This window comes from Helicoverpa zea, chromosome 11 (genome assembly GCF_022581195.2).
Source record: "Helicoverpa zea isolate HzStark_Cry1AcR chromosome 11, ilHelZeax1.1, whole genome shotgun sequence".
Taxonomy (NCBI): domain Eukaryota; kingdom Metazoa; phylum Arthropoda; class Insecta; order Lepidoptera; family Noctuidae; genus Helicoverpa; species Helicoverpa zea.
In genome coordinates this window covers 1,959,851-1,981,889 of record NC_061462.1, presented here as the reverse complement: position 1 = coordinate 1,981,889, position 22,039 = coordinate 1,959,851, and the positions used below count along the sequence as shown (strand labels likewise).

The 22,039-nt window shown below is 39.6% G+C and overlaps 3 protein-coding genes across 4 annotated transcripts; 2 read left to right on the top strand and 1 right to left on the bottom strand.

The window, feature by feature from the left end:
• Positions 1–390: 390 nt before the first annotated feature.
• On the bottom strand, positions 391–17,342 carry LOC124634529 (TELO2-interacting protein 1 homolog). Of its 2 annotated transcripts, none has more exons than XM_047170137.1 (17): positions 16,958–17,342; positions 15,742–15,884; positions 14,843–15,017; positions 14,183–14,372; positions 13,808–13,949; positions 13,342–13,510; positions 12,811–13,019; positions 9,204–9,386; positions 8,498–8,701; positions 7,741–7,911; positions 6,767–7,000; positions 5,947–6,089; positions 5,555–5,650; positions 4,872–5,184; positions 4,311–4,665; positions 3,258–3,486; positions 391–641 (listed from the first exon to the last, which is right to left on the bottom strand). In XM_047170137.1, exons 1-17 carry the CDS (start codon positions 17,146–17,148, stop codon positions 426–428), a joined length of 3,363 nt encoding a protein of 1,120 aa, XP_047026093.1. In that variant the 5' UTR covers positions 17,149–17,342; the 3' UTR covers positions 391–425. The 2 variants fall into 2 exon arrangements, with proteins under 2 accessions (XP_047026093.1, XP_047026094.1); XM_047170138.1 differs by having other exon boundaries at positions 13,814–13,949.
• Positions 17,343–17,630: 288 nt separating this feature from the next.
• On the top strand, positions 17,631–19,648 carry LOC124634349. Its single transcript, XM_047169896.1, has one exon. It carries the CDS (start codon positions 17,781–17,783, stop codon positions 18,855–18,857), a length of 1,077 nt encoding a protein of 358 aa, XP_047025852.1. The 5' UTR covers positions 17,631–17,780; the 3' UTR covers positions 18,858–19,648.
• A 129-nt stretch (positions 19,649–19,777) lies between these two features.
• On the top strand, positions 19,778–21,676 carry LOC124634347. Its single transcript, XM_047169893.1, has one exon. The coding sequence runs from the start codon at positions 19,913–19,915 to the stop codon at positions 21,395–21,397; it is 1,485 nt and encodes a 494-aa protein (XP_047025849.1). The 5' UTR covers positions 19,778–19,912; the 3' UTR covers positions 21,398–21,676.
• Positions 21,677–22,039: the final 363 nt, after the last annotated feature.

Sequence of the window (22,039 nt, the reverse complement as noted above, 5' to 3'; positions counted from 1 at the left end):
ATAAATTATTCATAAATTTTGAGCTTTTCTTGTATTCATAAAAAATATAGATTTTTCGATAGGATGAATATGCGATGCATTTAACGCTCGATAAAACGAACATTCGATATTTTGAACACTCGATGTATTGACTGCGCGATGTATTGAATGTTCGATTTAATAACCATTCGATATTATGAATGTTCGAGTATTTATAATTTCGATTTATAGTGGTCGATCAATTGGCATTCGATTATTTGTCATTCGATTTGGCATAGTACACCCAATAAATACAACTCTACGCGCCTTTCTTGTGTCATGTATTGAGCAATGGAGAACTGTTCTTCACTATCCAGGATGTAGACAAATTGAAGCGGGATTGCTCTGAATATTATTATTAAAACAAAAAAATGAGATAATTAAAAAAGTGATTTAATATTATATTATTACGATACCATATTATTAGCATTGAATATTAAATTAATATTACGTTGATAATCCTTATTAGTGGCTACGTAGGGTGTGCCGACAACAGGCTCTAAATGAACGGAGTTGGCGGGAGGCTGGAGTACTTCCTCGTTGTCGCACATCCCTCTCAGGTGGTACCATGCGGCACCGTAGTCGTACTGCAGGATGATTTTGAAGAATTCTACTGCTGATGCCTGGAAAAAAAAGGTTGTATTCAAGCAAGTTTTTATGTAAGGGCTGTCGGTATCTTGGCAGATACAATGAGTGCTAGCCGGATTATTTCTAGAGCGTTCCGGTAGTACATATTTTTAGTCCCCAGGCCGGCGAACAAATTTTTTTTTGATACATATACATTTAAGACTTTGTGAGTGCCTTCCTTACGATGAGTCCGACAAACTTTTCGAATGCGCAAATTTTGGTGCCGCTGCGTTTTTTAATGCTTGACTCCTGAAATTGTCGATATGACGTCACTATGGCTCTTCGTACATACACGTTTCATCTTTTGAGATTCGTTTAATAAAGTTAACTAGAGAATGGTGGTCAACTTGTCCGATAAACATCGTGCTGCGTTTGGAGTGTCCACCATCCTGAAAATGTCGGTATGACGTCACTACGACTCTTCGTACATACCTGTTTCATTTTTTGAGATTTGTTTAATAAAGTTAACTAGAAAATTGTGGGAAGCTTGTCCGACAAAGATCATGCTGCATATGGAGTGTCCACCGTCCGGAAAATATAGATATATTTTAAGATTTGGTATAAAGTACTGACAATTGGTGTGAAGTATGTTAATAGTAAATGTTGCATTTAGAAAGTCGTTTCGAATGATATATGTATCATTACTACAGGAGGGATTTATTAACTTGAAAACACCTATCGATAAAATAATCTTATATAAGCTCTAGCTTCTGAAATACTAACAATTCGCCGAAGTTTTTTTAATATGAAATGTTGCATTTAAAAACGTCTTTTGAATGATGTATAACTCATTACTAGAGATGGGATTTATTTAATTTAAAACATCTATCAATAATTATAATTTTAAATAAGCTCTAGCTTCTAAACTACTAACAATTTGTCGGAAGTATGTTAACACGAAATGTTTCATTTAGAAAGGTTTTTCAAATAATATATAATTTGTTACTAAAGAAGTAATGGATTAGTTTGACAGGACCTACCGATAATATATTCTTAGAAAAGCTCTAGCTTTTAAAGTACCTATAATTTGTCGGAGTTATGCTAATACAACCTTGCGCTTAAAAAGATCTTTTGATTGAAATATGGCTCATAACTTCAAGTGAGATGTTATTCCTTAACACAATGTAAAGTATCAATAATATGCCTTAGGTCAGTTATGTCTTCCAAAATACTAAGAATTGATAAGTGGTATGTTGAGACAAAATGTTGCACTTAAAAAGACCTTTTGATTGATATATAGTCCATTAATAGATGTGGGATATTATTTCTTAACATAATATAAACTATCAACAATACGTCTTAGTCAGGCTACTTTTTCTAAAATAGTAATTAAAATTGGTAAGTAGTATGCTAATTTAATATACTTAAATAAAGCACGTGAATATTTACGTCAGAAATTGACAAAAAGAATAAACTTCTTCCAATTGTAATATTTTTTTCTCATTTTCTTGTCGAACTGACTATTTGACTCACTACATTTGTCGGACAAGTCGATATTTGCAATAAGAATAGTATTATCTATCATTGTTGTATTTGTCCGACATGTATGTATGGGGAGACACAGTGACGTCATATCGACATGTTTCGGATGGTAGACACTCCAAACGCAGCATGATCTGTATCGGACAAGTTGACCACAATTTTCTAGTTAACTTTATTAAACAAACCTCAAAAAATGAAACGTGTATGTACGAAGAGTCGTAGTGACGTCATACCGACATTTTCAGGATGGTGGACACTCCAAACGCAGCACGATCTTTATCGGACAAGTTGACCACCATTCTCTAGTTAACTTTATTAAACGAATCTCAAAAAATGAAACGTGTATGTACGAAGAGCCATAGTGACGTCATATCGACAATTTCAGGAGTCAAGCATTAAAAAACGCAGCGGCACCAAAATTTGCGCACTCGAAAAGTTTGTCGGACTCATCGTAAGGAAGGCACTCACAAAGTCTTAATGTATATGTATCAAAAAAAAATTTGTTCGCCGGCCTGGGGACTATTACTGCCTCATGTAGTAAGGTGACTACTGGTACTAACAAATTCCTCACCTGCAAAGCCTTAGGCTGTCTCTTCGACAAGTACAGCTGGACGCAATTCATGACGTCTTCCAAACCTTCGTCTTCGAGCATGAGGTCAGTAGCCAGCCTGGGTAAGGCGGCTAACGCGCTGACTTGCAGACTGAAGGGAGCATTCCGACATAAAAACCTACTTTTTACTAGAAAATTTCTCACCTGCAAAGCCTTAGGTTGTCTCTTCGACAAGTACGGCTGGACACAGTTCATGGCGTCTTCCAGACCCTCGTCTTCGAGCATGAGACCAGTAGCAAGTCTGGGTAAGGCGGCTAACACGCTCACATGCAGACTGAAGGCTAGTAAGCATTCCGACATAAAGACCTACTTTTTACGAGAAAATTCCTCACCTGCAAAGCCTTAGGCTGTCTTTTCGACAAGTACGGCTGGACACAGTTTATGGCGTCTGCCAGGCCTTCGTCTTCGAGCATGAGGTCAGTAGCCAGCCTGGGCAGGACGGTTAACGCGCTCACTTGCAGACTCAAAGCGGGGGAGCGTTCCGACATACAAACCTACTTTTCTCCCAACAAACCCTCACCTGCAAAGCCTTAGGCTGTCTCTTCGACAAGTACGGCTGGACACAGTTCATGACATCTTCCAGGGCTTCGTCTTCGAGCATGAGATCAGTAGCCAGCCTGGGTAGGGCGGTTAACGCGCTGATCTGCAGACTGAAGGCGGGGCTGCTGCGATAAGCGGAGCCCACGTCCTTGAGGTAGCTGTCGTGGGAGGAGTGTTGGAGGAAGCTGTAGATGTGGGGGAGGGCGTCCCTGTGGAAGGATTGAAGGTTAGTTTGCAATTTTTGTGAAATAATTATGATTCATTGGAGGTAAATTTCCTTGTTTTGTATGTTTTGTTTATCGTCTTGTTTTGTAAGTCGTGGTGGCCTAGTGGGCAAAGAACCAACCTCTCGAGTATGAGGGCGCGGGTTCGATTCCAGGTCAGGCAAGTACCAATGCAACTTTTCTAAGTTTGTATGTACTTTCTAAGTATATCTTAGACACCAATGATTGTGTTTCGGATGGCACGTTAAACTGTAGGTCCCGGCTGTCATTGAACATCCTTGGCAGTCGTTACGGGTAATCAGAAGCCAGTAAGTCTGACACCAGTCTAACCAAGGGGTATTGGGTTGCCCGGGTAACTGGGTTGAGGGGGTCAGATAGGCAGTCGCTTCTTGTAAAGCACTGGTACTCAGCTGAATCCGGTTAGACTGGAAGCCGACCCCAACATAGTTTGGGAAAAAGGCTCGGAGGATGATGATGATGTATGTTTTGTTTATGTGTTTTGTTTTGAGTAGTAGTTTAGTGACAAAAAAATATATGTGAAACCTATGGAAAATATAATTTAAGTTTTATCCATGACAAGCTTTTTCCAGCATATCGTGGGAACCACTTCACTCAGACGGAAAAAGTAGCCTATAGCACATTGCATAGGTACATCTATATCATAAAGATACATGATTTAGATTATCAACAATGTATCGACATCTGCACTGTAAACTGTGACAATAAAATTCACCTACTTTCAACAAAAGTTAGTCTTAAGAAGCTTTCTCTAATCCAACAATGTATCTGATTCACAAATCAACACTCACTTGATAGCCCGACTCCTAATAAAATCTTTCGCCAAATCGGCCATAGTAACGAGCAGATCAAACGCATGTCTCATGACAGGCGCGTCAGGTCCGTCGCGACCGTTGCTCCCCGGTCGCGGGCCCCTGGGCCCCCGACGCGGGCTGCCGGGCCCCAGGCGGGACGCCAGCGGGCCCCAGGTGCGGTGCACGAGGGGTAGCAGCTCGTCGGGCTGGTGACGTAAGGCAGGCAGGCCCCGGTTAAGCACTTGTAGTGCGAGGATGCAGTTGTCGCGCTGTGTTGAGCTCACGTAGTTGAGACAGCGTTTTAGAATCGCTACTATGACGGCCACGTATTGCGGCGGTGGGGGTTTTTCTTCTGTAAATGTTAAGAAGAAAATATTACATAAATAAAGTAAAAAAAATACTATACATATAATACCCACTGTTATAATAGAAATTGCAGTTTCAATTGCTGCATCATGTATATTTTTTCGTATTTAGTCAATATTAGTTTATGAAAAAATCCAGTTCAGTTTACAATTACAGGAATATACAATAACCATAGACAACACACAATCTCACCTGTAACAGTATCATCATAATCCAGCAAATCTTCCTCCTTCTTCTTAACATCTTCCCGATACATCTCCTCTACACTCTTGCCACTCTCTTTCTCAAACTCCTGTTGACTCAACAATCTCTCTGCCGTCTCTTTGCTCTCTACGAACACCGTGACGTCAGACATAATGTCTATGTGTGTGTTAGCAGTGAAAGTCTTTGGCGGGGCGTCGGTAATGTTGTACCACTTGCGTATACACTCGACGAACGTTAGGAACACTTGTAAGTATGCGTAGAGATCTTTCTCGTAGTATTTATCACAACTTTGGACTAGAACCTGGAACAAAAATAATACATATAATTTTATTTATTTTTATCGTTTGAAAACCCTAGTTCGTGCCAGTATTATGGAGTATCAATGAAAAGTCGAATAATAGTTATCAAAAATTGCTGAATTGACGGGCTGCTCAATGATCGAATTCAGATGAATAACTCCAGCAAGTTCGAACTACAAAGCGAAGACAAATACAATCATACGAGAAACGCTGGAAAAACATGGCCTGGACATTTCACATTTGGGTAAAAATAAATCATACAACAATATGTGGCTAGGATGGTTTCCCGTGGGGTTTAAGTTTAACGATATTTTCAGCAGTCGTAAGGCGTTAGGAAATCGTGTATGAAGAGGGTAACACTTCAATACTCACATCTTGAACGATCCCATAGAGATAGTTGAGTATAGAGGAGTCGCTGTACTCCATCACCACCGCCAGGATCTGCAGCGCTGACTGGCAGTTCCACGCCTACAATATTGTAACAATAAAAATAGTAATCATCATTATTTATGTTCGTTTTGTCAGAGACATGAACCAGTTTTTCGTTATATGTAGTTGCATGATCAGTTTTATGACTGTATGTGTGCTCGTGATAAATACAAAAACCACTACACAGATTCACCAATAGACGGATTCATGAGGTCAGTGTTGTGGTAATTTGTTTTTTCGACGTATTTTGATATAATATTTTTGTTTGGATGAGTATCCAAAAGTCAATCCAATGTGGTAAATGATTGGGTACACATAATTAGTCTATTAATTACCTTCTTGAGTCTGACAGTGACTTGGTTGGTGAAGTAGTCGGCGTTACACTTGATGAGGTCGGCGACACTGCTGTGTCCGCCCGCCTGCGCTATGCTGTGTATAGTCTTGAGCCCGGCTAAACGCAGCATCTCGTATTTACTGCCTGTGTATAATAAAAAAAGTTGTACATATACTTTTTAGTGTACTTATCTTTTGTCTCTTTTTTCATCAAATAAATATGCCTACCTACTGAATATATTTTAACTACGAAACGCCTTGTATGGTGATCGCTTAGTATGACGATTTTGTAAGTTACTTAGGGAAAGTTTTCATTCAACTATCAGTTACTGTTACAGCCTTTTTATCGTCCCACTGCTGGGCACAGGCCTCCTCTCACACGGAGAAGGTTTAAGCATTAATCACCACGCTTGCTCAATGCGGGTTGGTGATTTTAGACTATATAGTCCAGGTTTCCTCAAGATGTTTTCCTTCACCTTTTTATCAGCCATTGGTGTCCAAGATATGTATACTTAGAAAGTACATACAAACTTAGAAAAGTTTCCTTGGTACTTGCCTGAACTGGAATCGAACCCACACCCTCATACTCGAGAGGTTGGTTCTTTACCCACTAGGCCACCACGACTTGCAGGCCACCACGACTTGCAACTATCAGTATTTTATTTATAATTTTGAAATCGATTAAATCTTTACAAACTGATATACTACGTGTAATTTTTGTTGTTGGACTCTAAATCTACTATTCGCGGGGCAAGGGGGGAGGGATGCGGGGGACGCGGTAGCTGAGATCTGCATAGCGGGTCTGCCCGACTAACAACTCACCAATTCTCTCCAGCACTAAACACAGGGTCTTCAACAAGAAGGGCTGAAACTTGTCTTTCAGCCTGTTGGCGATGACGCCGACGCCCTCGGTGAGCAGACACGACAGCAGCATGTTGCGGTGCGCGTCCGCCGGCGTCGCGCACGAGTGCGGCCCGCGGGGGCCCGGGGGAGCGGGGCGGGGGACGCGGTAGCTTATGTCTGTGTAGCGGGTTTCTGTTGCTCCTTCGTATAGGTCTGTGGAAAAAACCATTTTCATTCTCCTGCCCTTATATCAATTTTATTTGAGGTAAATTTTAAGGGGGATCGCAGCATGTTTTCTTCTTTCATATTCTTCTGTCTCTCGTCATCTCACAAGTTACATTATTTATAGCTATGTCGACTTTCACACAATCCTACTGCAGTTTCTTAGGTCGTCCCCTTCCATTACCTACATCCATCCACATTCACGCACATCACCTATCATACAACATGATCCTCATTCCTCCGCATCACATGCCCATACCATAACAGCCGGTTTCCACATAGCTTTTCGGTTACTGGTACCACTTTCAAACTTCGTCTTATAAACTCTGTGGAAGAAAGGACTAAGGAATACTGCAATCGCTGAGGAGTTTGTTGCGCCTCTTCTTATTCCCATTAGTAACATATTGGAAGTGGTAAAAAGTAAACATTTTTGAGACATGTCTAATGTTATTTTGACGTTCGAAAAGTGCTGTTTTTCAGCCCACTTTGACTAAACGCTTTTGGAGTTTTTTATATAGCTAGAGGTTTGTTTTGTACATAGCAGTATATACTACGTAGTCATACTTGTGTAGTATATACTGAACCCTGGCACACTGTCCTTCTTCCAAGCCCTGGGGTTGTACACGGTGACGTAGAGTGTCTCGTCATCGGTTAGCACAGGCTCGGTACTAACCACCTCTAGTGGCAAGTACCACACGTCAGTCATACACTAGTAGCCAGTAGACACTAACCTGGCACACTGTCCTTCTCCCAAGCCCTGGGGTTGTACACGGTGACGTCGAGCGTCTCATCATCGGTTAGCACAGGCTCGGTACTGATCACCTCTAGTGGCAAGTACCATACGTCTTCTTCAATGTACACGTTTAGGAGACGCTTCACGAAGTCTTCTGATGTGTATTGCGCTAGGAGAGAGAAGAAAAATTAAGAGGTTTTATTTGAAATAGTTTTTGCTTTTGCTGGGAAGTTTGTTAATTGCTGTTTTTTGCCAGCCATAAGAAGAACGAAGCGATGAAAGGGGGCATTTTGCGGGAATGTAAATGTGAAAAACAGGGACGGGGGACTTTTAAGGGTAAATAACGCTTTGTAGGGATTTCTGGCAACACAATTAGTGTTACGGGAAAAAGCTAAATAGCAAAGTTTTAGGTAATAATAAAAACTAGATCTTTTTTATTTACACTTTTTGAAAAAAAAAATTCTATATTACCTAAAATATAAATTATGAAGATTTTATGTAATTGCTACTTTCGGTAATATAGGCAAAACTAGATTTATTTAATAACTAGCTTCCGCCAGCGGCTTCGCCCGCGTGGTATGCTGATAAAAAGTAGTCTATGTGTTAATCCAGGGTATCACCTATCTATATACCGAATTTCAATAAAATCGGTCCAGCCGTTTTTGTGTGATTGAATAACAAACATACATCCATACATTCTCACAAACTTTCACATTTATAATATAAGTAAGATAAAAAAAAAATTAAGTCCTCACCAACAGCCATCCAGTTACACACATAGACGATCTCACAGCTGTGATCATTCTCAAACAGCTCGAGCAGTTTATCTAGCAGCAACATACAGCAGTCGGACTCGCCCAGCTGTCGCAGCACCTCGTGCATGCGGCGCTCGCACTCCCAGCTGTCCAGGTGCCGCGGCTTGCACCACGGCGAGTCCGTCGGCGGCGGGGACGTCACGTCTGGGAAGTAAAAGGTAGAAGTAATCAACACGCATGCTTAGCGCGGTGAGTGGCGGTAAATGGGATTGGTAGGATATAACGAGCTGAGAGTCAGGAGGGAACTGGCACTCATATCGTATTTATTCAAAGTGCTAAGAGGTGCAATACACAACCCCGTTATTCTGGAGGGCGTGGGCGTGTGCGTCCCGGACAGATACGTGTGGCGACGGCGCCGGCCGCCGTTGCTGGCCGAGCCGCGGGCGCGCACTAACTTGCTCGGAGAGGCACTCAGCACTCCGTGCCGCGCAGCACCCAGATGTAGCCCTGCAGCAGGCTCGGCGACGTATATACCTGTGGCAGCGTGCAGCGAGAGCGCGGAGAGCGCGGGCTGCAGCGCGACGCACTGCGCGAGCGCGACGCACACCGCCTGCACGCTGTCGCGGGCCCCCAGCAGCGACGCCAGCCGCCCCGTGCCGCGCAGCACCCAGATGTAGCCCTGCAGCAGGCTCGGCGACGTATATACCTGTGGCAGCGTGCAGCGAGAGCGCGGAGAGCGCGGGCTGCAGCGCGACGCACTGCGCGAGCGCGACGCACACCGCCTGCACGCTGTCGCGGGCCCCCAGCAGCGACGCCAGCCGCCCCGTGCCGCGCAGCACCCAGATGTAGCCCTGCACGAGGCTCAGTGACGCCGCCTTGCGCTCCGTGTCTGTGCAAACATACGAATTTAAATGCTTGAAGTACAAAGGGTTGATCCCAGTACATAAAACTATTTTCATCCCTCCATCTCAGAAAGGGTGTAAGTATACCTTTCGATATCTGAGTGCAAAATCAGTTTTATCGTATCTAGAGCGACGCAGTAAATTGAATTTAGAACGTCTTGTGGATTGATAGTGTTCCGAAATTAATATCAGTATACTGGCCAGTGTTCGTGACGTCACGAATCGACGCCATATTGTGCTGTAGGCCACGGTTAGACAAGTTGACGTGACGTTCTAAGCACTGGCTTCGGAACACAGCCCATATCATCAACTTTTTAAAATTCAGAAACACTCAGGTTTGGAACCTTCGTGTGCATGACTCTTTTATTAATTTACGTTGCGCGTGCCATTTTCTTTTTATTTTTATAATACCTCTCTGCGCTGGTGTTTCAATTTTAAAAGGCTTATGTTTAACTGATCACCAGATATAGTAACAAATAGCAGACATAAATAGTAAATGATCACCAAAATGAAACTCGCATTTTAATGCAAAACTATAACTAAAGTTTTAACACTTTGCTATCCTATTTAAGTGAAATTACTCCAAAATAAATCATGCGTAAGCCAAAAATAGTAAGGGCCTTACTACAAAAACTTTAAACCCTGTTTTACACTTGTCTAATAAAATTTTGGCTGCAAAATGAACCATATGTCAACGTCATAATTTGACATTTTTTTAGACAAGGCATAAACTGACGTTTAAAAGTTTTTGTGGTAAGACGGTAAATGATCACCAAAATTAGACCACCATTTTAAAGTAAGATAAATAACCAAAGTTTTTAAATTCTGCTATCCTATTTAAGCAAAATGAGTCGAAATAAATCATTGTTATCCCAAAAGTAGTAAATGATCACCAAAAGAAGTAAATGATCATCAAAATTATACCAGCGTTTTAATATAAAATGATAATCAAAGTTTTTACATCTTGCTATCCTGTTTTAGTAAACTGACTCCAAAAAAATAAGTTCGCCTGATACAATAAATGTAATAACATTATGGGGACCCTTTTCCTGCACTAGGGTGGAAAATTGTCTATTGCATGCCTCTAAACAGTACGATAAGAGTGTGTTGTCGAGGAAGTGTATTGAGAAACATATTCTTCTTCTTCTTTCTCCTGCCCTGTTCCCAATTTTACTTGGGGTCGGCGCAATATGTCATTTTCTTCCATTTTCCCCTGTCACTCGTCATACTGACACTCACGCATGCATTGCAAGCCGGACACATAACTTAATATGGCACCATAATACTTTATTTGGTAATAAGCCTACATTTTATGGCAATCACAGTGACTTATTTAGGCAAAAATAATACATTAATTTGGTCGTCAAGAGTTGGTGATCATTTACTAAATTTGGTGGTCGAATACAATTTAAAGTGAAGTCGTGACTAAAATAGCTGGTACTATTACATTTTTAGACTTTATTTTTCTGGTGTTCAGTAATTATTTCTGGTTACAAAACTAAGGGTGTCAAAGCATTTTATGGTGGTCATTATATTTGTTCCCATTTTAAAATCCTTCGCTTGCTCGGTCATCAAAATTGAGCCCGCGGTTAAAAAGCAACTTCGCACTCTTTTATAACAAATAACTATTTCAATGTGACTGATAAAACAAAATCCGTCTTACCACAAAAACTTTTAAACGTCAGTTTATGCCTTGTCTAAAAAAATGTCAAATTATGACGTTGACATATGGTTCATTTTGCAGCCAAAATTTTATTAGACAAGTGTAAAACAGGGTTTAAAGTTTTTGTAGTAAGGCCCAATATGTCTTAAACGAGCTTGCCAGGCTGTGTGTCCATCTTTCAAGGATAGTTGCATCGCGAAAATTGGCAGTTGTGTGTAGTTCTGATGACAACAGAATAATATGGATTTGTCGAACTGATCTGATAATGAAACCGGAAGATAGACGGGGGCATTAAATAATAAGTATTTTGCACTACGAAAACTATTTTTATGTAATCGAGTTTTTGTGAACATATCACCCTAAAAAGAGTGTCTATGGAGTTTCTTGCCGGCTCTTCTCCATGAGACCAAGTTTTTGAAACTAGTGTGATAGGTGCCTACAAAGGCCTATTTGCAGTGGCGGCCCTAGGGGTGTGCGAACTGTGCTATCGCACAGGGCCTCGCGCTACGACCCACACTAATATAAAAAAAAATAATTAGAAGATATATATATCTGGTCCAAGAAAAAAAAAATGCATTTTTTTTTTATTTCTAATTCATTCTGCGTTTACTTTTTGAGTCCTCAATTTAACAAAAAGTTGGAACACCAAAGTAACAAAAACAACTGGCTCTCGATCCAGTCACGGATTCTTTTTATTTGTGCTTTGAGAGTCCTTAAACAAACAATTTTGTTGGTGCACAGTGCCTTCCCTTCTAACTTGATTAGAGTACTTTTATGTCCCAAAACTCAAAAATGTTCGCGCTCGCTACGCTCGCGACTTCGCCTTGCACTGATATTTATTACACAAATTTAGGTGCTTTAGTGACCTAAAGTTCAAAAATGTTTGCGCTCGCTACGCTCGCGGGTGCTTTACTTTCCACTTGTGTTATTTTTTCATCCTTTTTTAGCCGAACCTTGAAGGTAGCGCCGCTTTTAAGTCCTTTTATTAACAAGAAAATAACTCCTAGTTTCCGTATGAACTTTCTTATTTACGACGCAACGTTCGAACTACTTAAGTTACAATCTTTCAATACATAGGGGGCGCTTGGGTCATGATTGCACCCGGGCGCTACATGAGCCAGAGACGGCCCTGAATCAGTTATACGAAGAGCTGAATATTATCTCGGTGCTGAAATGTATATTAGAAAATAATTTAACTGAAATTAATCCCACTACCGAAATAGTCTTGAGAATTCGAATAATAATCGAAAAAACAGTTTTCGAGGCTTAACATTTTTAAAACTTAAGGAATTCAATGACACAAGATCGACTTTCAGCCCTTGCTATTCTTTCGATCGAAAATGACGTTGCTCATTCATTCGATTATTCTGCTTTAATTAAAGATTTTAGTTTAATATTTGTTAATTATGTGATTCTTTAAATATAAACTGTAGTAAAAATAAAATTTTTATAATTACTTTAACTTGAGCATTTCTCCTCAAACATGACGATTAGCTAAATCAAAACGCCAGCTTACTCTCTTCACTTTGGACAAAGGGCCTCGCATAGACCTGCCGCACGTAGCCTCGTAATGGCTAGGGCCGCCGCTGCCTATTTGAAATAAAAACATCTGCCTTTGACTTTGAAAACGTTCCAGATCATATTCCCTATTTTAACGCTATTTCAAAAATAAATATTCGCAAAAATAAAGCGCATAAAAAAAGTCTATAATGTCGTCTCATCTTCAAAAATATCCCAAAATTACTTACCAATATTATTCATAACCCTAGGCAGACTATTAATGGTCGCGAAGAAGCTTTCACAGAGCGAGTCCAAAGTCTTCATCCTCGCGTCTTCCGTGGCGTGTTCGAAGTAAGTGTTAATGGCGCTACTGCAGTATTCCGAAACTTCGGCATAGTCGTCTCTCGCTAGCAGGATGAGGGAGTCCAGGGCTAGAGGCACTGAGGTTATCAGTGCGCTAGAGGGGGTTGAGACACGGTAATTGAAATTTTGGTTAAGATAGATGGGACATACGCAAAGTGTGAGAGCATTTAAACCAAATTTAAAATAAAATATTAACTTAGAAAATTGTTTAAATAGGTGTAGAAAATAACGCCAGCATTGAAAGAAAAATAATTGCTTTTATTTATTTTGACCAATTGTTAATTTGTAAAACTTGTCGAAAGGATAAATTGTTTTAATTGACAAATGATTGTTGGTTACCAAGTTTCGACGTTAACCACACTACCAAATAATTGGAAGAAAAAACATCTCAAGAATATAAAAAAATATATACTCACATATTACATTCAAACAGCAGTCTAGAACAGTAAATAGCGAGTTCTTGCCTCACTTTAAAGTGTTCATGTGTTCGCAAAGAGACCACACTTTTGGTGATCAAGAGTAACTTCTCACCGGCAACCTTAAACCATTGCGGACTACGGACCGGCAGGGTTTTAGGATCAATAACTGTAAGAGGAAATAATGATATAATAATAATAGAACTATAGGTTAAATATAAAACAAGAAATAATCGTTGAAAAATTTTGAAAATAAAAATAATTTTCAATTGGAGAATGGTTGACGACGTAACTTGTGCGAAATATTAAATGAGAATTTTGAGCATATTTTGGGGCCAAAAATCATGTCAACACATTCCAATTTATGCAAACAAAAAATTCTGAAAATAAAATGAACCAAAAAATAACACCCAATTCAAGTTTTCAGTTGACTTTACTAATTATATTCTCTAAAATTAGTAATTACCCTTACTGCTTACTTCTTTCTCTTTGTTTTCTTTCTGTTTGTACATGTTGGCAAAGTCTTCCACGGTGACATCAGCAGTGGGGGTCATGAACTTATTATTCATAGCCAGACATAATATGCGATGCATCGCGTTTATTGCTGTCTAGAATAAAAACATTACTATTTGTTTAGTTATTAGGAAGAGAAGTTACCTCAAAATATTAAAAAACACAGCATGGGGACTTTTCACCGCCTACACTACACAAAAGTGTACTAACAGTGAAATGGAGTTACCTATTTCTTACAGTGATGCCAACACTGCAGTAATCATCAAAGGACTTCAACAAAAGAACAACAAACCAAATTAGACCTTATTACTCAGACATTAAAGCTCACCACTACTAGCACATGTCCAGGGTTGTTCTTGCAGGTAGCTACGTCTTGTAACGCTCCTAACACGCCAGGTAGGATCAGAGATAGCATGTCTACGACCTGCTTCTCTCGTACCGGGTCTACAATGCGGTACTCTGTGGTCATTGTCGGGTGTGTCGCTGTATGCGCCATAACGCTGTTTATGGCTGATAACCTGGAAAAAATAAGGGAGTGGAGTCACTTGAAATATGGTTCTGTGAAATAAATTGAGATTTTGAACAGAGTTGACATTTTAACTTTAAAAGAACTCAGCATCATAGGATAGCTAGGGTTGCTTGTGGGTGTAATAATAATAATGTAAATAAGCGAGGACTTCTACTTGGCTCTCTGCTGGCAATACTTCTAGCTTTTGTTAAGTTTTTATATAGCTGTAAGTCTTTCATTGACATTTTAAAATAGCTGGAAAGAACTAGATGGACATTGCCCAAGACAAATAAATATGGAAAAAGATGGAGGACTTTCTACCCATACAATAATTAATCATTACATGTGCCTAAAAACATCAAAATATGTATATAGATTGTATGGAAATCAAAGCTAAAATAAATAAATAAAAGTAAGTGCAATAAACAGCAGCTACGCCGTGCTGTATCCGGCTACTACTTCATGGTAAAGTGTGCCTACCTGAGAGCTCTAAGTTTCTCCAGCTTGGCTATATGCACACACACATAGACAGCCTTACCCAGCAATGGCACTTGAGTCTTCAGCATCGTCTCTCTGTGCTTCAGATCAACATTCAGTTGTAGAACTGTCAGACAGTTCATCACACTCAGTTTTAGTTCTTCCGGAACTTCTGCAACTGAAATTTAGGCATATTTTGAAGGTTCCATACATAAAGGGAAAAGACCATATAACTTAAACTTGGTTTTTTTATTAATTGGCTATATGTAGTTTATTTGGTGTGATTATCTGTTTGTCAAAAAATTCAAGATTCTATTGCATTTACGTAATGGCATCCTTGCCTCATCAAGTTTATATTTTCTTACTAGCTTCTGCCAGCGGCTTCGCCCGCGTGGTGTGTCGATAAAAAGTAGCCCATGTGTTAATCCAGGGTATCACCTATCTACATACCAAATTTCAATCAAATCGGTCCAGCCGTTTTTGCGTGATTGAATAACAAACATACATCCATACATTCTCACAAACTTTCACATTTATAATATAAGTAGGATTCACTGTTCAATGAGAAAATACATTAAAGTGATACTATAACATAACTACAAGAAAATATAACAAATAATAAAAAAAACTTGAAATTTGCAACAGCCAAGCAATTACAAGTCGACAATTAATAGGATAGATCTTTTTGAAAACCAATAATTGAAACAAGAACCCAAAAAACTTGTCAATGTTGGTCCTAATAATTTCTAGCTCAGCGTATAAAATAAATAGAATTGTATATGTGCCGCTAGCTTTTTGATGTACTTAACAAAATAATTTTGATAAAATCAATGTAAAATTGAAAAAAAAAGATAATATTATTTTGTATGCATAAAAAGTATTTAGTTTGAAGGATTACTTACTCATTCCAGGCTTTGTGTGGTCGAACACAATTTGCAGCAGACCTATTTCAATCTTCATGGACATCTCAAAGCTATTGATGACCACCCTTTCTAGCACGCTCCTCATGCAATCTAGTACCTTTGTCTGGATTTCATAATTCCGCCTACAAAGAGTTACAACAGTACAGGAAATTATGATAAAGCTTTGTGGATATTTTTTTAAGAAGTTTTAATGAATCTAATCTGATATATACTAATTATTTTAAGGTTGAAATACTTTATAGAAACATATTCATATTCATATTCATATTTATTTGCATACCATAAAGTATAAGGATATTACAAGGGGCTTAAAGCTAGGTACATATTATGGACCCTGTTAGGGCACAGCAAAAGAAGGCTAGAAAGTTTAATTACAGTAGTAGATACAATACGATACAATAAGAATAGATACAATAGTAGATTAGGAAAACATTATTTTGCAAGTTATTCATTCGACTATCTTTTTATCGTCAAGATATTCTTTAACGCTATAGTAGCATTTGCTTAGGAGAAGTTTTTTCAATCTGTTTGCAAATATGTGTGTCTTTTTTTCATTTCTTAGTGTTTCAGGTAGTTTGTTGTAGATCTTTATAGACATGACTAGTGGGCTTGATGAGTGTATTTGTAATCGGGATGATGGTAAGTTCAGGCGTGTTTTGTGTCGAAGTGTGTATTTTGTCTGTATGTCTTCACGTGTGGTGTAAACATCTTTGTGTGTGTGTGCGAATTTACAGATTTCCAGTATATATAAGGAGGGTAATGTGAAAATGTTTAATTTTATGAAGTGTGGTTTGCAACTATCTGTTTGGACTATGTTAACTAATGTCCGAATTAACTTCTTTTGTGTTGTGAATAGTGCTGGCGCGTCTGTGCTATTTCCCCACATTATTATTCCGCAGTTTAGCCATGCATGCGCATAGGCATAGTAGGTAGTTAGAGCCGTTTTTAAGTCTGTTGTCATCTTAATTTCACGGAGCATATAAAAATTTTGATAGTTCTGATTTAGTTTTTAGTACCTATGTGCGATTTCCAATTTATGTTTGTGTCTATTGTGATTCCTAGTAATGTAAATTCATTAACTTGTTCTATGTTGTGGTTGTTAAAGGAGAAATTTAAACAAAGAGGCTTTTTTTGATGAGGGTGAAATATTATAGTTTAAATACAAAATAAAAATAAATATAGCTATAGATCTTACTCTCCCTCTCGACCCTTCATGTGTGTGATGAGTGGGAACAGCAAGTACTGCTGCAACTCCTGAATCACTTCCTTCTTTAATTCAGCGATGCGCTCCAAGAAGGCTTCGATACTCTCCTCCGTCGGGCCCACCATGAGCACATCGCACACGGGCTTAATGCGCGAAAACGCATCTTTTAAATCAGCATTCATCTTGTTTGCATCATATGCTAAAAACTGCAGATAACCGGCAAATACTATCTAATAATTTAAAATAAAGATACCACAATAGTAAGCGGCTTTATTATTCACAAATTAAATGAGAATTCACATGTATTTCATTTATAAATGTCAAAATATTAACACACAAAACAAACGAACTGTCTGACATTGACATGACTCGCCTTTTTGATTGATTGCAAAATATAAAGATAGATAATAATATTCGACTAAACTTATTGGAAATCGAATCGATTTGATTCGTATTGGAATATTCATCGAGTTGTTGAATCGTTTTATTTAAGAAGTCCACGTTTTCTTCTGATTATTTTGTAGAATTCAAGAAGTAGCCGATAAATTCTCGGTATAGTCTTGATGAAGTAACAAATGAACTCCAACTTACAAACAAAATGCAAGTTTTAGTTTGTACAATTTTTGATTTGTTTCAATATGTTTTTGAACGAAGCAAAACCTATCGCAATTTCAAAAGAGGAATATTGTCAAAGTCAGGTGTTAATTGATTTCTGTCAAATTGAATGCAAAAACGAGAATGAGATTAAATAATTAAATTACCTTAGATTTAATAATGTTTTTATGATCTTGTAAAGTGTGAAATAGAATTCAAAATGTTCACCTTGGTGGGGCAGCGGGTCTTACATAAGTGCCTCAAGATTTTGAGGTTAACTGTTGCAGATTTTAGCAACTTGCCCGACATTAAAAAATTGAATGCGGTTAGGACTGTCGAAAAGATAATAGATAACAACACAAGCATCTTCATCGAAAGTCCTATTCATGTAAAGATCCAGCCAATCGATGTGAACGACTTAAAGGCTCACAACAAACTGACCATGACACTGTACAGCCAAGGCAAACAGACCAGTGACTTCCAAGTGAAACAAACGTCCAAGCGCCTGGAGCTGCTCAACAAGAACACTACGTCCGACAGGAACGACGTCTGCGTCATCCAGGTTCCTTATAACTTGAAGGTGCAAGTGACTACAACTGATTATGCTTCTGTTCACCTAGCCAAGCTAGAGGGCGAAGAGTTTGTAGTTAAAACGCAGAAAGGAGCAGTGAATGTTTCCGATCTTAAAGCTCAGAACATAGTTGTAGAGAGCATTGAAGGGGAAGTCAAATCTGAGGGGAGATTACAAGCCAGCAGCATAGATCTGAAAACTGGCCTTAATTCTGGAATCACTTGTAACAATATTATGTCTAATGGCTTTAATGTTACGACACATGCTGGGTCAATAGTTGTAAAGTCTTGTTACAGTGACAGATCTCATTTTACCACATTAATGGGCAACCTGAGACTAGACAGTCTGCACAGATCAGTACTGATTGATGTTATTCAGAAAGGCAACTTACATATAACAGGTTTCTCAGGGAACTTGCAGGCTTCTCTCAAAAGCGGAGAAGTATACATGCATGCTTCCCAATTTACAGACAAGAGCAGTATTTTCATACACGAGAAGGGCAAAGTTGAGCTGCTAATACCGGATATACTAAAGAATTTGCCTGCTACTAATTTAATAGCAGAAAAAATATTTGTTGATGAGAAGATATTGAAGTTAGGCAGATTTATGGATGATTCGTATCCAAAGAGGTTCCGCTTCGAGAAGGAACCACACCACGAGTTGCATGTAGTTTGTAAGAATGGCTCAATTGAGTTGAAGGAAACAGACTTACCATTTTTTCAGTAGTGTACTTATCTATTTGATATAAACATGTACATTAGGTTATATCGGAGTTTATACTGTGTATCTTCATGCAAGTGCTTGTTAATTTTTTTAATGAAGTAAACTTTATTCATTATATTAAATGTATTTTTAACATTGTGATGTTTTGATCATTTTCGTGATATCATATATTTAAGTAGTAATCAAATAGACATGAACTTTGATTCCTTAACATTTTAATATTATGTTTATGTAGGATTTTCACTTAGTGTACATGCTTATTGTTGTGTATTTAGATTTCTGATTAGAAATTGCAATGTTTAGTTAAATATGTACTGTTATCATTGTTGTGTCTTCCTTGAACCATATATTATGAGTAACTAATTAGAATGCATCATTAATTGTCACTCATGTTGATCATAAGTGTTTCTATCATTATAAATTGTAATAAAAACTGTAATGTATTACCGTATTTTTCTCTAGATAGGTATAAGATACTACTGCCAAAGTAACATTTTGTGTAAAGCAATTGCATTTTGTAGAAAATGAATTAACATTTCGATTCATGCATTTAATTAAGCATTTGTCTTTAATTAAAATTACATTGCATTCAGATCATTAATGTTAAAAAATATTTTTGTAGTTCCTCAATAAGATATTAGTTATTGTATTTGCTTTATGTCTCAATATTGCTAGTCCTTTTTCATTTACTTATTACTCTTTGTTTAGGACTTCAACATATTAGTAGTTATTCAACATTGTTATTTATTCTGGTAGTGAATTGTTGAGAAGATCATTAAAATTATTATATCTGTTATAGTATTTATTATTTGAAATTATCCTTTCACACTTGAAATTGTTGAAAGACTGTCTGAGTTAATTAATCTAATCCCTGAGTTATTTATTTGCATCTAATTATGTATTTCCCAGTTTGTTTACTTTTTAACTAGGTAAGCGTTAATTGGGTACAAAGATGATGGATGGTGTAGCGCGGGGCGCCGGCGGCGCGGTGATAACGAAGCTGTTTATATGCGGCGCGGCGGCGCGCGCGCGCCAGTCAGTCCGCAGCCGCCACCGCCATGCCGGCCTGCGCGCCCGAGTACAGCCGCCTCGCGCGCTCCAACACCGAGCTCGTGTTCTCCCCGCGCGTCAAGCGATGCTCGCACCAGCCGCCGCCCTTCACGGCGCTGCGCCGCTCCTTCTCCTCCACCTTCTCTCTCATCCCGGAGGAGCGCGCCATCTCCCCTGAGCGCCCGCCGCCACTGCCGCGTATCATCAGGATCATCACATGGGGACCCAGACTTATGCTAAGGCCTTTCTTCGCCATTCTCAGCCTTATCGCCCATCCGGCCTGGAAACAAATTCTCGTCGTGTTACCTACGTTATGGATCGCTGCCTCGTTGTTCTTATTCTGGAAGTGTGTACAGTGCCCTATTGGAGTTCTCAAGATGATTGGACGTGCCATTAGCTCAAAAAACCAGAAGAAACCACGCACAGTGCTTATTAGTGGAGGAAGCTCTGTGCAAGCATTACATCTGGCAAGAAACTTCCATTCAGCAGGTGCAAGAGTTGTAGCATTCGAGATAGAGGGGCAATTTGCATTGTTAAAATACTCTGCTGCAGTTCATAAGTTTTACACAGTGCCGCGACCGAACCCAGCAGATCCGCTAGCCTATGCGCGAGCTCTCAGAGAGATAGTGGAAAGAGAATCGGTCGTATTTTATGTGCCGGTAAGCTCTACAACACCGGCTTATTACGATGCTCTTGCGAAGTCACATTTAGAAGTTCTTGGTTGCCAATGCTTCGTGCCGTGCGCTCGCGATGTTGTTACATTGGATGACCCTTTAGAGCTGATGAGGGTGTGTCGCGCTGCGGGCCTAGCGACGCCCCAGTTTTGGGTAGTGGCCAACGACGACGATGTTCGTGCGTGGTACGATAGCGGAGCTTCGAAGGAGGGAAAACATTTCATTGCCAGTGCTGGTGCCCGAGGAGCTAGAGACCGATTACGATTTGTGATGCCTGAAGACAAAGCCCAATTCAGATTCCCACGCGAAATCAGCGCAGAGAAACCGTGGGTAATCGTCCGAGAGCCAAAGGGAGAGAGAATTGTGACTTGTACAACTTTGAAAGAATCACGTGCCGTCAACAATGTTTCGTGTCGGGTGGACTCTGCAAGAAAAGGATTGGTGCCTCAAAGAGATGAAGAAGCCGATGCGTGGGTGCAACGCTTTGTATCATTCCTGGCACCGGCGAGGCCCATGACTGGACACGTGTCATTCAGACTTGTTCGCGAAGAACAAACTACAAACGGCCATAGTAATAAATTGGTTGCTATTGGAGCCAGAGTTGGAGTATCTCTGCCGTATTTATGCCAAGGATCTGCAAGTTGTGGGCACGCAGCAACAGTGGGCAAGCTGTTGGACACGGTGCTGGATACCCGCGAGGCTCTGTTCACATTCTGGGACCCGCTGCCGTACTGCGCGTACTACCAGTCGCGCACGCCGGACGACCGGAGGCCGCCGCCGCCCGAGCCGTGCAAGACGCCGCCCAATGTTCCTCTCTGAGGTGTAATGTAGTGACGTCGTAGGAATAATTTATTAAAGACACTCAAGTACCTGAAGAGTGCGTGAGTGGGAGCTCTCTCGGCGTGTGCCATAGTTAAGTCGCGCTCTCTGTGTGTTGTTTACTCGTCTCACTTGTGTACCAAGTGCGTGAATGAGGGATGATACGATATATTGTAACTACTAAGTAGATATTTTAAGTACCTACATGTGTACCTATAAATATAATGTTATACCTACATATTGTTAGGTTTTAAGGAATAAAAGAGGTCGATATTTTAATACTTTTGTTTATTTTATTGATCAAACATGTTTTTGCAATTCATCTCATTGTTATAGGTAATTTATTAATCTTGTTACTTATTATAATGAAACAGATAGGCTATCGTAACTGAAAGCCGCAATGATCGTTAAATTCGCTAAATAATAACAAACTTTTTTCGTATCACTAAGCAAACACGTCGATAAAAGTTATTTTTCCACAAGATGTGGGGGGAAAAGTGTGATCTATGGCCGGCCGCCCCCGGTGACCCGGACGAGATAAGCGCTATCACTTCAAGTGCACTACAATTTATAATAATATACTTGCTACTTATCGGGTTAAATGGACAAACACCATACCTAAGGCGTGGGTAGGCAGATTCC

What these genes read in the sequence shown, in the direction of transcription:
- LOC124634529 (XM_047170137.1), bottom strand. Translation starts at nt 17,148, where the DNA reads ATGAATGCTGATTTAAAAGATGCGTTTTCGCGCATTAAGCCCGTGTGC. An exon ending in GGAGAAGGACAGTGTGCCAG is followed by an intron (nt 7,001 to 7,740) that starts GTTAGTGTCTAC and finishes TTTTTTCCACAG; the next exon opens with ACCTATACGAAGGAGCAACA. An exon ending in ATTAGGAGTCGGGCTATCAA is followed by an intron (nt 3,487 to 4,310) that starts GTGAGTGTTGAT and finishes ATCCTTCCACAG; the next exon opens with GGACGCCCTCCCCCACATCT.
- LOC124634349 (XM_047169896.1), top strand. Translation starts at nt 17,781, where the DNA reads ATGTTCACCTTGGTGGGGCAGCGGGTCTTACATAAGTGCCTCAAGATT.
- LOC124634347 (XM_047169893.1), top strand. Translation starts at nt 19,913, where the DNA reads ATGCCGGCCTGCGCGCCCGAGTACAGCCGCCTCGCGCGCTCCAACACC.